The 24,097-nt window shown below is 35.1% G+C and overlaps 1 protein-coding gene across 1 annotated transcript in view; it reads right to left on the bottom strand.

Moving 5' to 3' along the window:
* Window positions 1–2,259: 2,259 nt before the first annotated feature.
* LOC150088530 (protein jagged-1b-like) overlaps window positions 2,260–24,097 on the bottom strand; it is a 329,274-nt gene continuing 307,436 nt past the window's right edge. Inside the window, exons 18-21 of the mRNA XM_090370220.1 lie at window positions 17,872–18,144; window positions 17,459–17,590; window positions 10,715–10,874; window positions 2,260–2,726 (exon numbers count right to left, since the gene is read on the bottom strand). Coding sequence (XP_090226346.1) covers window positions 2,260–2,726; window positions 10,715–10,874; window positions 17,459–17,590; window positions 17,872–18,144 — 1,032 coding nt within the window. The remainder of the gene's footprint in view (window positions 2,727–10,714; window positions 10,875–17,458; window positions 17,591–17,871; window positions 18,145–24,097) is intronic.

Raw genomic sequence — 24,097 nt, forward strand, 5'->3', positions numbered from 1 at the left:
CTTCAAATAGAAGAGAAACAGAATACAGTAATGTCCTGATTTATGAACACCATGCATCCTTGAAAAGGGCCTTAGAGATGGATTGCATTTTTGTAAAAGTTCATAAATCAGGAGTGACTACTTTCTCTATATTTTTATTTTTATATATATATATATATATATATAAAATGGTAACAAAAGGAAGCATTCCAAAAAATAAAATGTTCACTCCCAAAATGCATGACAACTGGAATAGCTGTAAGATTTATGCAAAACATGTACTAACAACAAATTTAAAACCTTTTCAACAGTAAAATTAAAATAATAATATCTTTGTTGCAATATAAGTAGAGGTGGATTGCATTTGAGGAGCCACAGTTATGAGTGAATGAAATATACGAGTACACAAGAATGTTTTAGCTTAGAAAAATTTACTGTATTACTGCAATTTTAGGATATCAGCTTTGGAGTTGGGTCATAGAATGGTTATTACTGGATAATTGTATAATTTAAATAGAAATACACAAATCACAGAAGTAACACTTTTCTAGTTCATACTTACAATTGGTTAACCCCCAGCCCCCTTCTACAAGTCATATTTCAGTGTGGCTAACCTAGTGGAACCTCTTCACACCTTACATAGCTGCAATAAAATTATCAGAAAGCTGCTTATTTATCGCTGCAAATATGAAATTACTTTTTGAAAAGGAATAATAAAGTTTCCCCTCTCAGACAATAATTAATTAAACTAATTAAAACAGAAATTTTATCTAAGGAGATACTTTTGGTAATCTACACTTTCTTCACATGTGTGACAGTATATTTCACCAAAAATACACTTTAAATAATGTGTATCATTCTTACCCATTTTAATTTCAAAAGGGGGTGCTTTAGTAGAAAAGTTTGAGAGATCAAAAAATTAGTAATCTGAACATCTGGTGCTGAAAAGTTTTGTTAATAACATTGAAAGTTCATAAATCAAATATTCATAAACCAGGAATACACTGTATTTTTTAAATATTCTTATTGTTTTACATCTATGTTTCCAATCTTTGAAGTATTATGCAAAAGTAGATGGAATAACACAAAATAATTGGTGCCAATAATAAAGAAACTAAGAGAGGAAACTATACACACTAATTGTTTCTTTAAAATGCTCTTGAAATTTCTTCCTATATAAGTGAAAATTGTAAAATTTCAATGGAACCAGTTTCTTAAGAGGGAGGAGCAACATTTCTGTGGTAACGGTTTCAATTTTAAACATAAGGAAAGATTAACTGTAAACATTTAATTTATCCATATGTAATTTATGGTTCATTACTAGTCCATTTTTGTATGATATGAAAATGCTGAAAAATGTATGATATATTCTTATTTAACAAATTTGTAGGGATATGCAAGTTGAAGATTGTATGCTATAAAAAAGCTCATTCACTTGTATAAATAAATTGATATAATAAGTTTGTGAACAAAAAATCTACAGTAGTGATTTCAGTTAGAAACACGAGCCGTATAAGTTTCAAGGTCCTAATAGAACCATTTCACATACTTAACTCCAGTATCAGTGTGAGAGAGAGAGAGAGAGAGAGAGAGAGAGAGAGAGAGAGAGAGAGAGAGAGAGAGAGAGAGAGAGAGAGAGAGAGAGAGAGGGGGGGGGGAATGACTTGTAATGCAATGAACAGTACTGATTTTTTTAAAATTTTACTGAGTAATAACACTAAAGATATATAACCAAGATTAACATTAAAATCTGATGGCAAAATATTTTCAAATACTTCACTGTAAGAGTAAGATTGTAAGAGAGAGCGTGCACTGACTATGCATGTGCTCTTTCTCTCTCTCTCTCTCTCTCTCTCTCTCTAAATTATTGTTATTATTATTACAATAGTCTTTGTCCAGTCTTCAATACATATGAATACATTTACTTCAATTCTTAAAAATTCCTTTTTTTTTTGTGCCAGAATTTTTTCAAAATACATTTGGCACAGCAACAGAGAGGGACATGCAAATCTATCCATTTGTATTATTTTAAGCTCTCAGAAGTATAAATAGCTTCTTAGATAATATCACAGGATTTCAACCATAAAAACTGCTCCTAGATGTGTCTCTGCCAATTTCACTAGTAATAGGACAGAATTCTCACTTTCTGGCACTAAATTGTAGATCTTCAAGTCTGTGCTTGTTATGATGAAATTATATATTCACAAGGATTGCAGTAGTCAGGTCATAGGAAACGTGATGGCATAATAAATAGCATAGTTCATCATCTAATAGTTTACATTAAACAATAAGTTCTGAATCTGGTAGCTTCTTTTGGTGTGACACTTTCAAAGTATTGTTCTTTTCTACATCTTTTTCACTAGAAATTACTGTGTTTTTTCTTGTTTCTGGTGATTTTGCTTTATATATCCTACTAGGAAATCCAATCTGCTCTGAATTAAAGTCCACTACTTCAGAAGAACTGTTTAAAACATTAACAGATGACCTAATACTACTGCTGCATCCTGGAGTAGATGGATGTAAAGGGTTATGATAGCGTCGTATGTTTTCTTCATTTTGGTTATTAGATTTTCCTTCAGCTTCCAGCTGTTCTAACTTGCTACCTGCTGACCTTGGTAAGGACTGGCTCCGGGATTGTGAAAGTTTTTTTCTGTAGCGATGCCAATAATACCAAATTCCACCTCCCACTGCTAATATCACCATTAATGAAAGAAAGGACACAAGAAGTGGCACCAGTATTCTCTTTCCTGTAAAAATTAAACAAAACTAATTTACAAGGAAATAGTTGTAAAATTATAGTTTTCATTAATTGGGAAATATAAAAAATTTTCATTTTTATAATATGGTAAAAATTCTTTCAGTTTAGAATGTAAGAGCCAATGATAAAAAAATAACATAGCAAAACTCTCAATATTTATGAATTTAATATTCACAGTTTTGATTGTTCACAAGTTGTGTTGCCATACAATATACCTATTTAACATTTGTGATTTTGATTATTCACTAATTCCTCACAAGCCTATATTACATTTCCAGCATATATACATACCTGTCTCTAAAGAATTATGCCAGAGAAGTGTAAATCAGACCCTGATGGATTAGGATCTCATCACAAAATTCAGGTCATATTACATCCATGCATTTTCAAAAATTTGTGATCAGACGGAGAGCAACTCCTCTGTGTCAGCAATTTCAGAAAAAGTACAACGTTGCTCCAATTGTATAGTGAATGTAAAGGAATCTCTAGACGAAATTAAGCCAACAGCTTAAAATAGGTACTGAAGGAAAATGTTGCCTGACATGGTGAAAGACCTGAAAAGCATCTTTTTGGTAAAAAGAAAGCTGCAGAGGGCTGTGTGTTTGCTAATGATGTGAAAGGCAGGTCTCAGTGATCTCAAAGAAAAAAAATAGTAAGGAAGAACAGAATGATGCAATTCAAAAGCCTTAGCTCTTGCTTAAAGCACTGGAAGAGATTTTGGACTGGGGCTGACAAGGTGTTTGAAATGGATCCTTTGATGAAGCATAGTCTATTGTATTTGCAACAAAAGAGGAAGCAAGCATCCATAATATTTTTTTTTTTTAAGAACATCACAACTGCACTTTCTTCCTCTGCAGACTCTTGTATGTCACCTTCTCAGAAAGTCCTTCAGGGGGCTCTGACATTTTTCTAATCCATCGTTATTATCTTTTCAATAATACCATCTTTGGTGAATTAAATGTTTTTGTTTTTTTTTTAATTCTTCATATCAAACACATTCATAGTGTTTTTTTTTTTTATAATAAGCATGACTATTAAATGTTAATTATTACTTATCATGATATTCTCTTGATTTCCATAAGAAAGATCTACTTAACTCTTTTTCCTATAAAGATTTGTTCTTTATATTTTGATATCAGTGGCAATTACCAGGAATGTATCCACCATAAATACTGAGAGTTTACTATAATATTAAAATTTATATATATATATATAAAAAAAATAGTATTAGAAGTCATGTCATATGCTTTGGTATTTTGAAGCTATATAAAATTTGTAGACTAACAAGTCCTGCTTTCTCATACAAATATTTAGTCTTTACTACCATAATGTATGTTATTGAAAAATCATTCCCCCACTACCCATATGTTTTCCCTAAGTATGGAATAAAAAATATGAAAGTATATAAACACTTGTTTACAGACTAGTGAATGATATTTTAGCTTTCTTTGATCACATCACTTTATAAAAATGTAGATATAGCCATTCAATCACATTCACTACTAACAAAAGACAGTACCTTATTGAGCACATGCATGCAAGCACACAAGCACACACACGCACACGCACACACACACACACACACACACACACACACACACACACACACACACACACAATTTATGGATGATGACATTAGTCCACGATGAGCAGTGTCCATTGATTATCACTCTCTGTCTTCTCCCCCTCAACCACCCCTTTATCCATAGCAGCAATTTGCCCCCAGTGCCACACTGCTCCGATTTGTGCAGCAGTCGTCCATGTGCAACAGTATCAAAAGCCTTTCTAAGATCCAAGTATATAATATCAAAGTTATACCTTGCATCCAGTTCTTTTGTGACTGCATCATAGTATCCAATCAAATTGGTCAGGCAGGTCTTCCCATTAACAAAACCATGCTGTGTCTGAGCTATAACTGAAGTCTTTTCTAGATGATCCTGCAGTGCTTCTTTAACCAATGCCTCCATTAATTTTCCTGGAACAGAAGTTAAACTCACAGATCTATAATTACTTGTTTCGGCCTTTGATCCTCCTTTGTGAATTGGGGTCACATTTGCACATCTCCAGTCTGTGGGTACCTTCCCTGAGTCCAAGGAAGCTCTCATAATTATGGCTAAGGGTTTGCTTACTTCCTTTGCTGCCTCCTTTAATATAACTGGATAGATCCCATCCACCCCAGGTGCCTTTCTTGTGTTTATGTTCAACAATTTCTCCTCCACTTTACTCTCAGTTATTACAAGATTCTCTAGCTTACTGCCAGAGTTGAATACACCTCTGGCATTCCCCACGCTGAATAACCCCTCATGTGTGAATGTCGATGCAAAATATTCATTTAGTTTGTTAGCTACCTGAGCAGGATCATCAACAGTTGACCCATCGATATCAAGTGGACCAATCTGATTCATCCCCTTCCTTCTAGAGTTTACATAAGAAAGAACTCTATGCTGTTTTTCTTTGCCTCCCTTGCCAAAGATTTCTCGTAATCTTCCTTTGCCTGCCTAACCTCCTTTGTAACTTGGTTACATATCAACTTGTATCTATCATAGGCTTCTGTGTCACTCATTAATTTATATGTATCCCATGCATTTTTCTTCTCTGTCATATGTCTCATTAGTTCATCTGACATCCATTGAGGCCTAAACCCTGAACAATATTTCTTAGTTGGTTTGTAAAGCCTAGTAGCTTCCAAGAAAAGTTCTTTGAATGCTTCCCATTTTGAATTTGCCGTTGGTAACATCTTCAGTTGGTCCCACTGTATAGAATTTAAATACTGTCTCAGACCATCGTAGTCGCCTTTAGGAAAGCAATAACCCTTCCCTTTACCCCTGATGGTAGGTACCTCTTTGAGTAAATCCCACTTCAGCACACTGTGATCACTGCCACCTAGTGGTTCCTTTATCTGCAGATTTTTAATTGTTGTTTTGTTTGTTATTTGGTTTTTAGGAGCATTAGCAACTAAGGCCATATTTCTCCGGGAATATGCGGTGGTCATTCCCTTGACCTTTCCGCATCCTCCGTATTTGGTGGTAACGGGCTCGAACCCCGGTCTAATCAAGAAGCATGTGCTACGCACTGCTGCTCCTTCCCACCTGGCTACGGAGACGCCTAGATTTTTAATGCATGAAGAATCACTACTGATAATCAAATCAAGAGTATTACTCCCTCTAGTTGACTCCCGAACATGCTGATGTAGAAAACAATCATCCAAAAAATCCACAAAGGCCTTCCTAGTGTGTGAGTGACCAACTCACAAATTCCAGTCAATATCTGGGAAATTAAAATCCCCCATTATAAAACTCTCTGATGTACTGGCCCACTCTATTTCCCTGTACAGTTTCTTATTATACTAATCAGAGTCATTAGGCATATAGCACACTCCTACTCTCAATTTTGATCTTCCAATGCTTATGTTACACCAAACTGACTCGACACTGCACTGTCCAGCGATGTCGACTGGCTTCCCTTCCTTGGATTTTATGTGTTTCTTAACTAATACCATAACCCTTCCTCCCTTCCTATCCTTTCTGTAGATGTTGTACTCCCCAAATTCCAGTTCTGCATTCCTTATATCTGTGTGACACCACGTCTCTGATATCCCAACAATATCCGCCTTTGATGCTTTGAGCAATACCTCAAAATCATCAAATTTATTTACCAAACTCCCAGCATTGGTGTACACGCAAGTATACATGCACCTGTTTCTATTCTTAGCTTCCCTAACACAACCCATGTGTTTACTTGTACCGAAATGACTCCCAGCAGACTCTGAAATATGCTGCATCTTGTTTTTCAGGCTTCTGCTCATTCCAATAGAAGCAGTGCAAGAATCACTTTCACCTCTGCCAGTGGCTACTGTTAATCTATTAGTCTTTGTATCCACCCAAGCTAGCAGTTTTCCGACCCACCTAACACTGCCTCAATAGCATCATCAAATATTCTTGCACCCTTTCTATTTAAGTGTATCCCATTCCTGTAGAAGCAGTCTCTCCTGTTAACAAGTACAGTCCACGCTGAAAAAATTTCTACCCCTTGAGCCTTGCACAATCTTTCCAGGGCCAAATTGATTGACAAGGCTCTCATCATATACTCCCTCCTATCGTGTCTGGGCAGAATTGCAGGCACTTTCAAATTCAACCCTAATTCACGGCTTTTTTTCAACAGTGACCTGTACTTGTTAAGTAATTCTGTGGGTCTCCTACTCTTGATATCATTAGTGCCAACGTGTACAACTATATCATTTATAAATTCCGCTCTACAACGTCATCAACCTTTGCCCCTGGCAGACATATCCTGGTCCTGTTCCACCTATCCTTTTTACAAAGTATGTTCCCCGTTTCCCTGACAATAGAGTCACCAACAACTACTAGTTCCTGCGGGACCAGCGCATTCTGCCTTGGGGTTGCCACTGTGTTGCGTGATGTACAAGTGCAAGCTCTGGTGTTGATGTGGGCAGCTGAGAGCTTGATGGGACCCTCAATTTAGTTCCTTTGAGGGCACCCACCCTGTCCTTCAAGCTCTCATATAGGCCCATAACAATGCTGAGTTGTTGCCTGATTTCATTACACTCCTTGCATTGCGCACACACAAAGACCTTCCCCATGGCAATATCATGTCCCGTAGCTGACTGCTCCACAAACATCATACAAGCAGTGCATTTTAAAAGGCTGTGATTCAGAGGGCAACTGCCCCCCCCCCCCCCCCCCCCCCCCCCAGTTCTCCTCTGAGCCACAGCACTCCCATTAGCTTGAGCCTTTTGCTTTGCTGCTCTGGTCTGAGTCATGATTTAAATTTAATTTCAAAAAATTTCAATTTCAGTACGAAATTATAACCCTAAACTTGTATCCCAACACAGTTATAACGGTATATATATTTATTAGTATCAAGTATTAATTATCTACGAGTTCCCTTTATACTTGGTTATCAAGTTATATATTAATTAATTATGTTAAATTTGTAATCTAAGTCATTATATATATTTAGTTAAAAGTATAATTTAATTGACAACGAAGTTTAACAAATTTAATAGATTTTACTATTAATGCCAAACAACATGAGGTTGGGAACAGCCATGAGATAAAGGCTCCATTGGAGAAGAGACAATCACCAAGTTGTGATCTGGGGTGCCTAAAGGACCACTCACTTCGACCGTGTACTTAGAAGTGTTGTTTGTGAGAAAAAGATCAAGCGTGTTGGCTGTATGGTTAGGATTGTCCAGTATTCTTGTAGCTAAATGAACAATCTGTGCAAGGTCATTAGTAATTGCAAAAGCCTCAGCATATCAACCAGCTTGGTCGGTGTGACTAGAAAACGGAAGTTAGATGGAGTTGTGAACACTAAAATCACCAAGGAAAATTACCTCACTGTTAGGAAAGTTGGACTGGAGAAAGTCAAGCTGCAAAGAGAGGAAGTCAAAGAGCTCCAAATGATTAGCAGAGTTGGGAGAACGGTAGAGACAACAGATGAATTTGACAGAATGAGGTAGAGAGATTTTAAGCCAGGGAAGATCGAAAAGAGGAGATTCAAAATTACCAAGTCTCTGACAGGTAATATCAGAACGGACATATGCACAAGTACCACCTTTGAGGTGAAAGGAATCATACAGCGAATAATTTTGGTAACTGAGATGAACAGTAATCAACTGATAACTGAGATTCTGTCAGAAAAAGTACATGGGGTTTGGCAGACTGCAAGTGGAAATGGACATCATTGAGATTAGAACTGAGATCGCGTATATGTGTGAAATGAACTAGGAGGTGTTCGGGAGGTTTAGATCTTTTCACAGATAAGATTACTCTATTAGTTTGACAATTCAGAGGGTAAGAATAAGTAACAATAGTTTTCTCCATTGGTGAAGTGTTACTTATTCGAGGTAGTGCAATACATGGTAACTTGTTGTGAAGATAGTCACAATATGAGATACGATTAAATCAATGCCATTCACACTACTACTGTAGTTTGCTATTACGAACAAAGAATTGTGTACTTACACTGAAATTTCTAAATAATAATAAATAAATAATAATTAATGAAGAATAATTAATTATAGAATGGTATAAATTGTGCCATTATTATATATATTATATAATGTCATTAAATCATTACTTTCCTGATTTCAAAATTTCATGATTAATAAATGATGTCAATCATTTATTACCTTTGCAAGTTCAATGTTTCATCAAACTGGAAATTTAAAACTAAAAATTTCCTTAATCTTATTGTCTTTAAAGCAGGAAAGTGCCCATAGTAAAATTTTTCATAAGAAGACACAAAAGTAACTACTGTCAGTTTGACTGTTATCACTTCTTTCATATCAAAAAAGTAGCATTATATACACAGTTGCAAAATTCATTTAAATATTGTTTTTTTTTAATTAAATACTGTATATAATCTAAGATCTAAATGGTGTACAGAAGAAAAAAATCTTCCAGTTAAATACAGAAAAAAGTACCTTAATCCCTAATACCGAGCTGTGTTTTCTCTACACACTGAAGTATAAACAATGCATTGAAATCTAAAAATTTTTGAAATCTTCAATTTACACCTTAGGAATGATTTGTTCCTTCCATTGATAGAGGCTGAATTTTGGCAATCAAGGCTTGGTTTATGCCTACATTAGAGATGACATCATTATCCATTAAATTATTAATAAACAATATTACTAATATTGTTTTATTTATACAAATAGCATTGCTTAAGTTGACTCATGGACAATGGCATCAACTGTAGTATGAGCCATGACACACCATGACAGCACTAAAAGTCAGCCTCTATTAGTGGAGAGATCAAAGCAAGAGATACAAAAGATTTTAAAATTGCTTCCTCTTGCTCAGACTGCACACATCAGGGGGCATAAATTCAAATTCAGGAAGGATGGTTGTAGGATAGATGTGAGGAGGTTTTCCTTCAAGAGAGCAGGTGGTTGACCATTAGAACAAACTTCCATCTGGTGTTTTGGAAGTGGGCAGTAAATAAATTCAAGGAAGAATTAGACAAAATATCAGAGCGGATGAACAAGTGAGGTAGGAGTTTTTTCCTTTTTTTGTTTTGGCTGATGCTTTATAAGCTTGCTTCCTCGCAACCTTTGCCACTAATAATAATAAAATTATCCTTATCAATAGCACTATTCAAAATTTAAAAATAAGATTTCAAAATAGCATACAATTTAATACTAATTAAGGAGATAATTTAACTGCTGGTCGTATCATTAATGTAACACTACCACATAACTGCCATTTGATATCACTTGAAACAATTCTTTCATAAGACAAACATTTTATACTTATGGGAAGTTTCACTTCTTACTTAAAAAACACTCATGATCTTTAGATTTCTTTTTTTTTTTTTTTTTTCGTTTCCATTAAGAGGGCACTAACTGGGTATATTATTATTATTAGCATATGAAACCTAAGGCTTATGCCGCACCAGCTAAAAAAAAAAAAAAAAAATTTCTGAATTACCTTGAGAGAGAGAGAGAGAGCAAGAATCAGAAAGGAATTACCAAGAAAGAGAAGAACGATGATATCCAGCTCAGGACCCTGGGTGTGCCAAGCACATACCAGATGTGAGCCCCTGGTCTACACAAAGCTATTTTCTTTCTTTTCACATTCAGGTCTATATCTATGTAAGCGCTTTCTAGTTTTGGTTGTCATAGCATAGGCCACAGTCTCTCAACTCTATCAAAGGTAGGATTTAGATGCTAATGAATTGCTACATCTTTCCTTTCATTCAGTGTGGCCTTGTGGCACTGGATGAGATGCAGCATCCTTGCTATATTGGTGGACAAAACTATTTCAAATTTTTGGGGAACTTTGGTTTAATTTACTATTTTTGTTTATGTTTTGCAGGTAGTTTTCAAATTATGCACTCACTCAATATTTTTGTTAACTGGAAAAAAAAATGCAGATTAATTATCTTTAAAATGAAATGAAATCTCCAGCTGATTAAAAAGAGTTAATCTTGTTTCATTTAAAGACTCACCTTTATTTTCTGCTGCATTTACCATAGAAGTTTCTACTTTAACTTCAATAACAGCAGCTAAAAGAGAGCTGTTGTGCTTCCTACTTATAAGATCAGTCATTTTCTTCAGAACTGCACTAATTACTCTAAATACTTCAATATCAGATCTGTCATATGTTGACTGCAAAAGTAAACGATCTTTTAATCTGATGATATATGAAATACAAGACAAATATCCTACAATTTTTATTAAATTTTATTTTATAAAACCTATCTTTGTACAATTAAGTATAAAATGTCTCAGCTCTCTTGATAAATAATCATAATTTATTTATATAGTTTTATAGCTAAGGCTTAAAGTACTGTCTGTTAACTCATTAAATTTTTTTTTAGCAAAAGCTTATTTCCCAGTACTCACCTTTTCTTCTTTTTTTTTTACAAGGTGATTACTGGGAAATAAGCTTTCACTAAAAAAATTTAATAATAAGTGTTTCCACCTAATATTATATCATTATATAACTCATTAACAAAAAATAAAGTTTTAGTCAATTATCTGCAATAAATAAGGCGCATTTAGGGCTAGAGCCTCAAGCTGCGAACAAATTTAGACTATGTATATAAAGTGCTTAGCATCATAATACACAGCCATTTCTGAATAAACAGAAAATTTTTAAGGTGGCATCGTTTTAGGTTATATCTCATATTGTGAATGCCTTCACAACGAGTTGCCATGATATTGCACTACTTCGAATAAGTAACGCTTCACCTAAGGAGAAGACTGAAGGCATTCACAATATGAGATATAACCTAAAACGATGCCACCTTAAAAATTTTCTGTTTATTCAGAAATGGCTGTGTATTATGATGCTAAGCACTTTATATACATAGTCTGCAATAAATATTAATATTTATTCCTTGAAATAAAGTAAAAACTTGTACAACAAAAACAGGACATTAGGAATTTTGGAACTGGGAATTTCGCTTTCAATTAGCAAGAAGTTTCTTGAATTGACTAGTTTACACCTTTTCTTGACAATATCAAAATATAGCATTTAAATCCCCATATGGTATCAGTGAGGACAGGTTTTCTGGACACTTCTGGGCAACGGGATATATTATTAGAGGAAATAAAATTGCATTATTTACAATAGATTCTCAAAGAACTTTGAACTCTAGCAACAGCTTTTTGATTCAATATTCATAACCTGAGGTATATTTATGTACAAAATTAAAATCACTTTGTCAGTAATGATAAATTTTGACAAACTCCTTGCATACTGAAGACATTAATAGAGTATGAGATTAGTAATGATAAATTTTGACAAACTCCTTGCATACTGAAGACATTAATAGAGTGTGAGAAGGATTCTTATTAGATATGCACTTACCAACAAAGCACAAAGAACTTATCTTAAATATTATATATTATGTCAAAAGAAAGGCTTAGAAAAATAATTACCAACATGAATTCCAACAATGGTAATTAAAACATAAAAGGTGTTAAAACTCATATTGCTGAAATGTGTTAAGATGTATAGCTCTATAGTTTCATTTCTCAGTCTGCATCTCATCCACGTATGTTGCAGATTGGGAAGTAAAAAAAAGCATAGAGGGAGGAACAATCTCCATGTAAGAGGGAAGTAGAAAGTGCTTGTGAGAAATATGTCATTGATTAACCCAATTGCTTGCTTTGGCAATTTTTATCAAGGTTTTGGGGACTCTTCCCGATGTGAGAATAGTCTACTAAAAGGTTGGAGGCAGGTTATTTCATGTACAGAAATCTACCCTCATCTAGAAATTTGGATATTGTTCAAGATGAGAACAAGTGAAGCAAATTTTTTTTTATATATATATATATATATATATATATATATATGGAAGATAGGACAGGACAGGAATGAACCAGATGGGGCTTTAGATGTCATTATTTTTGCACTGCAACAACTAAAACCATAAGGCTTCAGTTGTATCTGTGGGTAGAATACCCAGTTTTCCCATCTGGTAGAATGAAAAACCTTGAATTTTCATGAGACAAAAAACCATGTGATCCTGATCTAAGACTCGCTAATTTGGCTATAGGAGTGGTCCCATTAGGGGCTAAAAATGCAATAGCATCATCCAATGCTAGTCATGAGGGTTCTGGACAAAAGAAAGTCGGATGTAGTTTATTGTCATCAGCAAAACTATGAATGAGTTAGAACAGGTCACTGATATATAATATGAAAAAAATAAGTGTAAAACAAAACAGATTTCCAGGTACTTCAGCAGTACTTGAGGGGTTTGAAGACAACAACTACTTACTGTCACATAACAGAGAGAACTCGGTACTAGTTCCATTGGATGAGAACTGATCACAAGGTCTTTATGCCAAAACTAATCAAATACTTTAGAAATGTCTAAGGCAACTGCTTCAGCTTCTTCACACATTTCCATGGAATCTGTCCAAAGATGACTGACATAAACCAAGGAGAACCCCCTCCTCCCAGTGGACTGACATTGAGAGAATCTATATTTGGTAATTAATAGTTAGATGGAGGGTTGCAGGAGGCTAACGTATTTTTTCATTGCTTTAGAAAGGGTTGAAGTGTGGGAAATAGATGATAATTGAATGGAAGATTTGTCTTTTTAGAAATAAACTAGATATCAGCGAAATTCACACATCGTGAAAAACTGGAAAAGTGGGACAAGAATTCTGGAGCAGTGAGGAAAAGTGCCTCCTATCAACCCCTTCATGAGTTACGCTGGATTTTTCAGCTATTACAACGTGCAACTTGGCCTGTAAACAGTGCTATGAAATGGTATCGTGAATCCAAATGCATAATTGGTTTCAAGGTCTCTCTTTCTTTTGTTATAGCTTTATTATAACATTTAAGAAACATATTGGGACCATAAATATATCGGATGCATTACATCTGGTGCACCCCCAATTTTCACAGTCCTATAGTGTAAATGCATATTTGTACAGACATAATACACTATTTTATATGGTCTGTTCTTGTGTAATAAAAGACCAAATGAACTAGTGTACCATATTAACCGGCATACAATGTAGTTGATTCATCAAAAACCCAACAAATTATTTTCACATATTTATTGATCATATCCCTTTTTAACATGATCACCATACATCTTGTATAACATTTTCAATACTCTCAGGATACGATAAATTTCATCATGTAGGGTAAGTTTTACTGATATCTGCAAGAAACCAGTCTATGGCATGTAAGAGGTCTATTTTAAAAACATAATTTCATTTTGGGGCAAAGATGAAGTCATTAACATTTGCCCACCTCATGGCATTGTGCTCTGGCCATGTTAGATAATGAGGAAAAATGAAAAAAAATGTTCCACTTTTGGTGCAGTTTAGGTAGAAGATCGTACTTAAAGAATTAGCAAAAGATAACAGTGGTGTTCTGCATGGCATGAAAGAGAATAGTACTCAGAGTCAATAGGTTTAATTGGTGCAGCTGTACTGGAACTCACATAATGATATTTATGCTCTAAATGGATTTATTTTCAAAACTTGAAATCATTAAAAAGCTGCACTGACTTTATAGGATTTCACAAATGTGATGGTATCTTCATGGATATAGGTAACAATCAGTATTACCTTTGTTGCTTCATTGCTGAGTATTTTCAGTCAAGGAAACTCTTAATGGTGCCAATTGTGGCATTTTAATTCAAGTTCAGAGGCCCAAACCAAATCTCATCTGAAAACAGACAGGCAGGGCATTTTTACATGTCACAGCTAGCCTTTTAGAGATATTGATAAAACATGCTCTTAAGATGGATTTCCCATTTGCAGAACATGTTATATCAATTCTCCTTTTTTATCAATAGTGAAAGAAGGAAAAATATAATTATTACATTTTTCCCTTTCACTATTGATTTCAGTAATGAAATCAATAGTGAAGGGAAAAGGGATAAAGGCTCCATTATATAAATGGAGGAAAAAAAAAGGTCATACAGATGGAAAGCAATTATACTGAATGGATATAATCAATAACCGCATAATAATAAATTGTAATTATCTATTCATATCTGGTTTCTACACTAAATTTTCCACAACAGTTGCTGAATTATGAAAATTACTGATATTGGTGAAATGGATTATTAGTAACAGTAGTGGCAAATGATGCAAGGAAACAAACTTATACAGCATCAGCTAAAAAACTACAATTTAAATTTATATCCCTTTACTAGCAAGAGATCTTTTATGATGCTGACTATTCATATCTGGTTGCCTTGCTCAACTGCTAAAAATAAATCATTTGAAACTTTTTTTTTTGGCAATATTTTGTACTAAAGCATCCAGACCAGATTGATGAACTACATATCTTGCTTTTACAACCATTTATTAAAGTAACTAACTCAACAAGTTTTTCATAGGATATTGATTTACCACCCATGATTGCATTATTATTGGTAATTTTCACTGCTAGGAAAGCTATTTATGCAGACAAGCCAAAATAAAACATCATAATCACAGAAACTTGAACATTCACAAAGTTTTGAGAGATTTTCCTGAGGTTTCTATGAGTTTATCTATAACCTTTTATCACAAAAAATAGTATCTAATAAATTAAGTCAATGTGAATAACACTAATTAAATATGATTTGTTTAAGTGAATTTTATTATGCAAAAAGTATTACATGAAGCAGGTTAAACTCCCACACAACAGAACTACTTGATTGTCAACATTTCTATTACAGTCTCCACCTGTAAAATTAGGAACAGCTTCCAAATCTTTCCTAATCAGGCTTGATGACAGGATTCAATAAGGAATCCAGAAATGTCACCAATTATTACGTGGTTCTATAATGTGGGAGTTTCATAATACTTTTCATAATTTTTAATAATACTTTTTACAAAATAAAATTCACTTACGCAAATCATGTGGCTGAATTAGTGTTATTTGCATTTGGAGCAAGGGGATGGGTGAAATAAGGGTTTTTTTTTTCTTTTTGGCTGATGCTATATAAGCTTGCTTTCTTGCATCATGTGCCCTTGCTAATTCATTATGAGCAATCATGTTATGCCCTTCCTCAATACTATGTTCAGAACTTATGTTAATTTTTTCATAATGATATAAGTGAGAACATTGATATTAAATGTAATTAAGTGCAAACTTGTGATGAGTATGTAAACATAAAATGATTATCTAATCAATTCATTTTTAACTTGTGCACATTAATGAGAATTAAAACTGAATCATCTTTTTTTTTTGGAAAGGACCTGCAAAAAAAAAGATATTCATCTAGTTTATGACCCCTATTACATAAACACATAACCATTATTTGTTTAATTTTATTACTCAGCATATTACTGTATGTATAACACATTCCCTCCCATTTTGCCTTTAAAAATGCATACACTATCTGATTTGTGTGTGAAGAATACCATTAACAGTTAATTCTGCAGCTAAAACATTGCATTCCCATATATTTTCATCACAACCTCAACAGGCATTCCTCAAGGAGCCATTCTCTCCAGTACTATATTTTCAGCATCTCTTCAACCACTTCTACAAGAAAATCCAAATCTACTGGCATATGCCGATGATTTAAAGTTATTTATAATCTTCAAAGCCAGTGATGATATTCGTAAAGTTATCAATGACGCGAATTCACAGATTTGTGAAATCATCAAGTATCTGAAAGATCTCAAACTGACTATAAATGCAAGCAAATCTGCTCAAATTGCTTATTCCCTTCAGAAACAACCAACCACATAGAAATAAAAATTACAGATGTCCTAATCCCAAATTTTTATGCTCACAAAGACCTTGGAGTTGTTTTTGATAAAAATCTCTCCTTTAATGCCCACTATTTATCTGTTGCTCAAAAAATTCAAAAAAGCAAAATGGTTAATCAAACAAGCAACAGCAGCGATTCAAAACAGAAAAACAGTAATTAAGCATATTCAAAGATGCTTCTTTCCCATTCTGTCCTATGCTCCTGAAATCTGGTCTGGTGCTCCTCAAGTAACCGTCAAGAAATTCCTTGGCCTAGAATATTCAGTTCTTAGGTGGCTCAATAGTAAGCTTCGTTTTCCCCATACAATATCCAGGCAACAGCTTTATGAAAACTTAAAAACAAAGCCTCTGCAACAGATGATCAATGAGTCCGGAATCATGCTTCTTGCAAAGTTAATCACTTCTGCATGCGATTCACCAAACTTAGCCAATATAATAGCTGCTCCCAACAGGGAGAATTCAAGAAACCAGCAATTCAAATCCAACCTCTCCAGGCTCAAACAAATGGACAGAATGTTCCCTAATGCATCCCTTCACCTCATAAATTATCACAACATTGATTGCAACAGGTTACTCAACTCTGAAGCCTACAGGAGTCAGATATCCGATAAAATGAAGATAAATAAAAACAGCAGCCTGCCTCCAACCAAGTAACTGCAACTGAAAGCCAAATGTCCTGTTCTGCAAATTCTTTTTAAATTCATAAGTATAATTCCTAGTAATTATTAATGTTTATATGAAACCCTTTGTGTATTCAATTATTTTATGTTATTTCCTTTGTATTATTATCTGCCCCTAGCCATGTGTTGTGATGGGTTTGCTGTATTTGCAATAAATGAATATTTATTTATTTATATTGATACATATTTTTAAAAACTCAATTAACATTAACTTGTAAATAAAGTGTGATTAATGAGCATATTATTCATTTAGTTTTTATTATATTACCATGGAAATCAGTTTAAAAGATGGATAAGAAAGTATATAATTTCATTCTTAATGTACTTACCACAGTTACCTCAATACTGTCCTTTTCATTCCATTTAACAGCACATAAGATAAGGATTGGATGGCGAGAAGTCAAGTGGTGTAAAACAGGAATTTTGCGCAATTGCATACAGAGTTCCTCCACAGTTACTCCCTAATAAAAATTTTATTATAAATAATTTTACTAATCATTATCAATAAAACATAAGTTTAAATTTTTAAGTGGTAATTGTAACTAATAACAATGTAAAGAAAAAAAACTTAATATCCTTGCCAACAACAAAGATATTTAATTTTTCCAAGAATCACTGATTACAAACAATAAAATAACAAATACACTTTAAATAAATCTGTTCACACAAACATGGATTTTTTTTTTTTTTTTTTGTATGAAAGAAGAAAAGGCAGTTCAAATGTCATTCATCTTTCTCTTACCATTGGCATCTTTGTCTTATCAAACAGAAGGGTAACTTTTGCACAGCTGTTACTGAGCACTGCATTGTTGGGCTGGCAGTCAGAGTTTGGAAGTAATGCCTCAGAAAGAGTTCCTGTGGTATTTCCAATTGATCTACATTCTCCTCGTGATGCACAAGGTGGAGTAAAACAGCTACCTTTGGAAACAGGAATGCACAGCTGTCCTGTTGGACATGAAATGACTTCATTGCTGTTGTTTATATTTGCAAGGCAGTTATGAGACCCACACCATATCTAAAATGAATACATAATACAAATAAGTATCACATACATCTTAATATCAATACTGAATATCCATTCATGATTGATATAATGTAAAAAAAATCAATAATTTTATTACATATATATAAATAAGTAATAAAACTTATTTATCATCATAGTGTGTGCACATGTAGTCTCACACATGCACATGCGAACACACTATTTATGATTATATGAACATAAAACAAGTATAATACACAAATTTGTGATGTCTAATTGCTGGGCAATAGCATTAATGCTGCATCATAACTTGATTATTTAATGTGTACATACAAAATTTAGATTAGAGCAGTAGTAGCATATTCTTTTTAAATATAGGAATATAGTATTATTATTACAATATTATAACTCTCATGCACACATGCACAATTATATAATTCTGAATATTGTGCTTTATCAAGATAATCTAATATCTTAATATATTTTTAACCTTTCATCTATCATGTGGTGTCCAAAAATATGCCACTTTTAAAAACTTTTCTGTTATTTTTAAAAATTTGGGAATAAAATATCCTCCTGCATGCTGCTTTTCATTGCCAATTTTCTCTAAATAAAAATAGAATATTTTCATTTTTGTTTCAATTTACTAGAGTTACAAGAGATTAAGTGCCATTTACTCAGTGTCTAATAGGTGCCACCAACACCACATCCACCTATTTTTTTTTTTTTTTTTAGAATTAGCTAGGTGTACAAACATTGCTCATCCAGCAACTATAATCACTGATGATATACAATTATAATTTTTAAGGTGGGGGGGTGCCAGATGAAAACCTGGAAGTTGCAGGAAGAGTGTATAATAGAAAACAAGTGGAAAACACATATAGCAAAAAAATTTTGAAAAATTAGAAATGGGATAAATTATATAAATAATAAAACAATTTTCATCTCAACAAAAAATCTAAGAATTATTTTTTTTATAACCTTGTTTTAGATACTCCATGACCTTGACAGTAGAAATCCATACAACTAAGTAAGAATCATCCTTCTAGTTTAGTCTGCTATGGTAATTAATTTCCAAAATGAAAGTGGAATTTGAAAACTGATGATAAAATAAATTTGCATATAACATTCTTCAGAATATCTAGGAGTAATAGCCTCAATACATGGTTGTGAGGTACGTTGGACTGAAGAGCTATGTTTGTATTTTGAAACATAGGCATAACATAAGAAGTTAAACATAAGAAAGGCACCTGGGGTGGATGGGATCTATCCAGTTATATTAAAGGAGGCAGCAAAGGAACTAAGAAAACCCTTAGCCATAATTATGAGAGCATCCTTGGACATAGGGGAGGTACCCACGGACTGGAGATGTGCCAATGTATCCCCAATTCACAAAGGGTGATCGAAGGGTGACACAAGTATGTTCCAATTTAGCATTAGTATTAGTATTAGTAGAGGCATTTGATGCAAGAAAGCAAGCTTATGCAGCATCAGCCAAAAAAAAAAAAAAAAAAAAAAAAACCACTTCCACTTCACCCCTCTGTTCGTTCAAATTACCTGTCCAGCTGAGCCTTAAACTTATTTAGGCTATCAACCTCCACCACAAGGGATGGAAGTCTGTTCCACCAACCAACCACCCGCTGGCTAAAGGCAAATTTCCGCACGTCTATCCTACATCTGTCTTTCCTCAATTTGAATTTATGCCCTCTCAGGTGATTATTCTGAGCTAGAGGAAGAATCCCATCAGCATTGAGCATGCTTAAACCATTCAAGGCTTTATACACCTCTATCAGATCACCTCGCTGGTGCCTAGTCTCCAGACACTGTAATTTGCAAAACTTAAGCCTTTCTTCGTAAGAGCACCCCTTTGTTCCATTCACTAATCTTGTTGCCCTTCTCTGTACTCGTTCCAGCAGCTCTACATCCTTCTTGAAATGAGGCCTCCAGACCTGTATACAGTACTTTAGGTGTGGCCTGACCATCGCCTTATACAATGGAATAATCACCTCCTTATCCCTGCTGGAAAAATTCCTGTATATCATGGACAATACTCCATGAGCTACTCTTGCAGCCCATCTGCACTGCTCAGAGAACTTCATATCTGCCTGCACAACCACCCCCAAGTCCCTTTCATTCTCTACCACTGTCAGTGTTGTACCATAGAGTTGATACGTTGCTCTGGGGTTGCTGTTTCCCATATGTAGTACTTTACATTTGTCAATGTTAAACTTCATTTGCCACCTCTCAGCCCATCTGCTCAACCTTTCCAGATCCTGTTGCAGAAGCATAGTGTCAGTAGTGTCCTTGACAACCCTGCCAACTTTTGTATCGTCTGCAAACTTGGACATTAATCCCGATATACCATCATCAATATCATTTATAAATACAGAAAACAATAATGGACCCAACACTGAACCCTGAGGGACTCCACTAATAACATCAGTCCACGATGAGCAGTGTCCATTGATTACCACTCTCTGTCTTCTCTGTCTCTAAGTAATTACAGACTGGTTAGTTTAACTTCTGTTCCATGTAAAATAATGGAGTCACTGGTTAAAGATGCATTGCAGGATCATCTAGACAAGGCTGCAGCAATAATCCAGACACAGCATGGGTTTGTTAAGGAAAACTCTTGTCTGACAAATTTGATTGGATACTATGATGTGGTTACAAAGGAACTGGATGCAAAAAATAATTTTGATATCACATACTTGGATTTCAGGAAAGCTTTTGACATTGTTGCACATGGAAGACTACTGTACAAATTGCAGCAGAATGGTATTAAGGGTGAGTTGCTACAATGGGTAAAAGGTTGATTGAGTGGAAGAAAACAGAGGGTGGTAATCAATGGGCGCTTCTCGTTGTGGACTAATGTTATTAGTGGAGTTCCACAGGGATCAGTGTTGGGCCCACTGTTGTTTTGTATATTTATTAATGATATTGATGAAGGTATATCAGATTTAGAGTCAAAGTTTGCAAATGATACAAAGGTTGGCAGGGTTGTTTATGACAGTAATGGCAGTGTGCTACTGCAACAGGATCTAGAAAATTTGGGAAGATGTGCTGAGAAGTGGCAACTGAAGTTTAACATTGACAAATGCAAAGTACTGCATATGGGTAGAAGAAATCCAGAGGAACATACCAACTGTGTGGTACTACACTTAGGGTGGTAGAAAATGAAAAAGACCTGGAGGTAATTGTGCAGTCAGATTATGAAGTTTTTTGAGCAATGCAAACAGGCTGCAACAGCAGGTCATGGGGTTTTGTCAATGATATACAGGAATTTTGCTAGAAGGGAAAAGGAGGTGATTATCCCTTCGTATAAGGCAATGGTCAGGCCACACCTTGAGTACTGTGTACAGGTCTGGAGGCCTCATTTTAGGAAGGATGTAGATTCGCTTGAGCGTGTACAGAAAAGGGCAACAAGATTGGTGAGGGGAATGAAGGGATCCTCTTACCAAGACAGGCTTAAGTTCTGCAAATTGCAATGGCTGGAGACTAGGCACCTGCGTGGTTTTTTTTTTTTTTTTTTGGCTGATGCTACATAAGCTCATTTGCTTGCTTTCTTGCATCACATGCCTCTATTACTATTACTTTTTAAAAGAAACAAGAGAATTGCTTTATTCAATCCAGAAGAAGAAACATGACCAGACTTTCTGCACAAGTGAGGATAGTACGCCTAGAATTATCAGCTTTCTTGGCCTGTTTAAAATTGTTTTTAACAGAAGTTTGGAATTCAGATGTTCTTTTTCTTGAGTTCATCAATTTTTCATTTTTTAAACTTTTGGATCATAAACCGAATTCAAACATGAGTCAGTGCCACTCACTACTGACTGCTTGTTGTACTTCTCAATTTTGTCTCTGAAAAGTGCTCACATTTCTTTTCTCAACGCTTTTTAAACAGACATTAGCATTAGCATTAGTAGAGGCATACAATGCAAGAAAGCAGGCTTATGCAGAATCAGCCAAAATCCCCACCCTCCCATTTCATCCCTCCCTCCATTCAAAATGCCTGTCCAGCTCAGCTTTAAATTTATTTAGGCTATCAACTTCCACAACAAAAGATGGAAGTCTGTTCCACCAATCAACCACCCGCTGGCTAAAGGAAAACTTCCACACATTCATTCTACAACTGTCTTTCCTTAATTTGACCTCTCAGGTTCTTAATCTGAGCAAGAGGAAGAATCCCATCAGCATTCAAGGCCTTATATGCCTCAATCAGATCACCTCGCAGGTGCCTACTCTCCAGGTGTTGCAATTTTCAGAACTTAAGCCTTACTTGGTACGAGCACCCCTTTGTTCACTTCACCAATCTCGTTGCCCTTCTTTGTACTCATTCTAGCAACTTCACATCCTTCCTAAAATGAGGCCTCCAGACCTGTACCCAGCACTCTACGTGTGACCTGACCATTGCTTTGTACAACAGGATAATCGCCTCTCTGTCCCTGCTAGCAAAATTTCTATAAATCATTGACAAGACTCCATTACCTGCCCTGGCAGCCCGTCTGCACTACTCAGCAAGCTTCATATTTGACTGCACAATTATCCACCCACAGGTCTTTTTCACTTTACACTTCCCTGAGTGTAGTACCACACAGTTGGTACGTTTCTCTTCAGTTATTGCTACCCATATGCAGTACTTTGCATTTTGTCAATGTTAAACTTCAGTTGCCACTTCTCAGCCCATTTGCCCAACTTATCTAGATCCAGTTGGAGTAGCATACTGTCTTTACTGTTGTTAACAACCCTGCCAACCTTTGTATCATCTGCAAACTTGGACATTAATCCTGATATACCTTCATCAATATCAGCGATGAATACACAAAACCACAATGGACCCAACACCGAAACCTGGTGAACTCCACTAATCAAATTTGTCCACGAAGAGCAATGTCCATTTATTACCACTCTCTGTCGTCTCCCACTCAATCATCTCTTTACCCATTGTAGCAACTTACCCTTAATGCCATACCTCTCCAATTTGTACAGCAGCTTTCCATGGGCAACAGTATCAAAAGCTTTTCTGAAATCCAAGTATGTGATATCAAAATTATTTTTGACATTCAGTTCCTTTGTGACCACATCATAGTATCCAATCAAATTGGTCAGACAAGACCTCCTTTTAACAAACCCATGCTGTGTCTTAACTATTACTGCAGTCTTGTCTAGATGATCCTGCAATGCTTCTTTAACCAGCAACTTCATTATTTTCCCTGGAACACCAGTTGAACTAACAGGTCTATAGTTACTTGTGTCACCTTTTGAACCCCCTTTAGTGATACATTTGCACACCTCCAGTCCATGCGGACCTCCCCTGAATGCAAGGAAGTTCTCATAATTATGGCCAAGGGTTTGCTTACTTCCTTTTCTGCCTCCTTTAATATAATTGGATAAATCCCATCCACCCAGGTGTCTTCCTTATATTTAACTTCAACAATTTTTCTTCCACTTTGCTCTCAGTTATTACAAAATCACTTAGCTCCCTGTTAGAGTCTGATAAACTTCTGGCATTCCCCACATTGAATAACTCCTCATGTGTGAATGTAGATGCAAAATACTCATTCAGTTTATCAGCTACCTGAGCATGATCATCAATAGTGAACCCATCTATGTTAAATGGTCCAATCTGATTCATTCCTTTCCTTCTAGAGTTTACATAAGTAAAGAACTCTTTGCTGTTTTTCTTTGCATCCTTTGCCAAACATTTCTCATAATCTGCCTTCGCCTGCCTAACCTCCTTTGTTACTCGATTACAGACAAGCTTATATCTGCCATAGGCCTCTGTGTAACCTGATAATTTATATGCATCCGATACATTTTTCTTCTCTGCTACAAGTCTCATTAATTCATCTGACATCCATTTAGGCCTGAACCTTGAGCAGTATTTCTTAGTTGGAATGAAAAACCTAGTAGCCTCCAAAATTAAGTCCCTGAAGGCTTCCTTTTTAGAATTCAATGTTGGTAGCATCATCAGTTGATCCCACTG

The sequence above is a fragment of the Mastigoproctus giganteus genome, chromosome 3, assembly GCF_048544385.1.
Source record: "Mastigoproctus giganteus isolate SK-2022 chromosome 3, ASM4854438v1, whole genome shotgun sequence".
NCBI lineage: Eukaryota > Metazoa > Arthropoda > Arachnida > Uropygi > Thelyphonidae > Mastigoproctus > Mastigoproctus giganteus.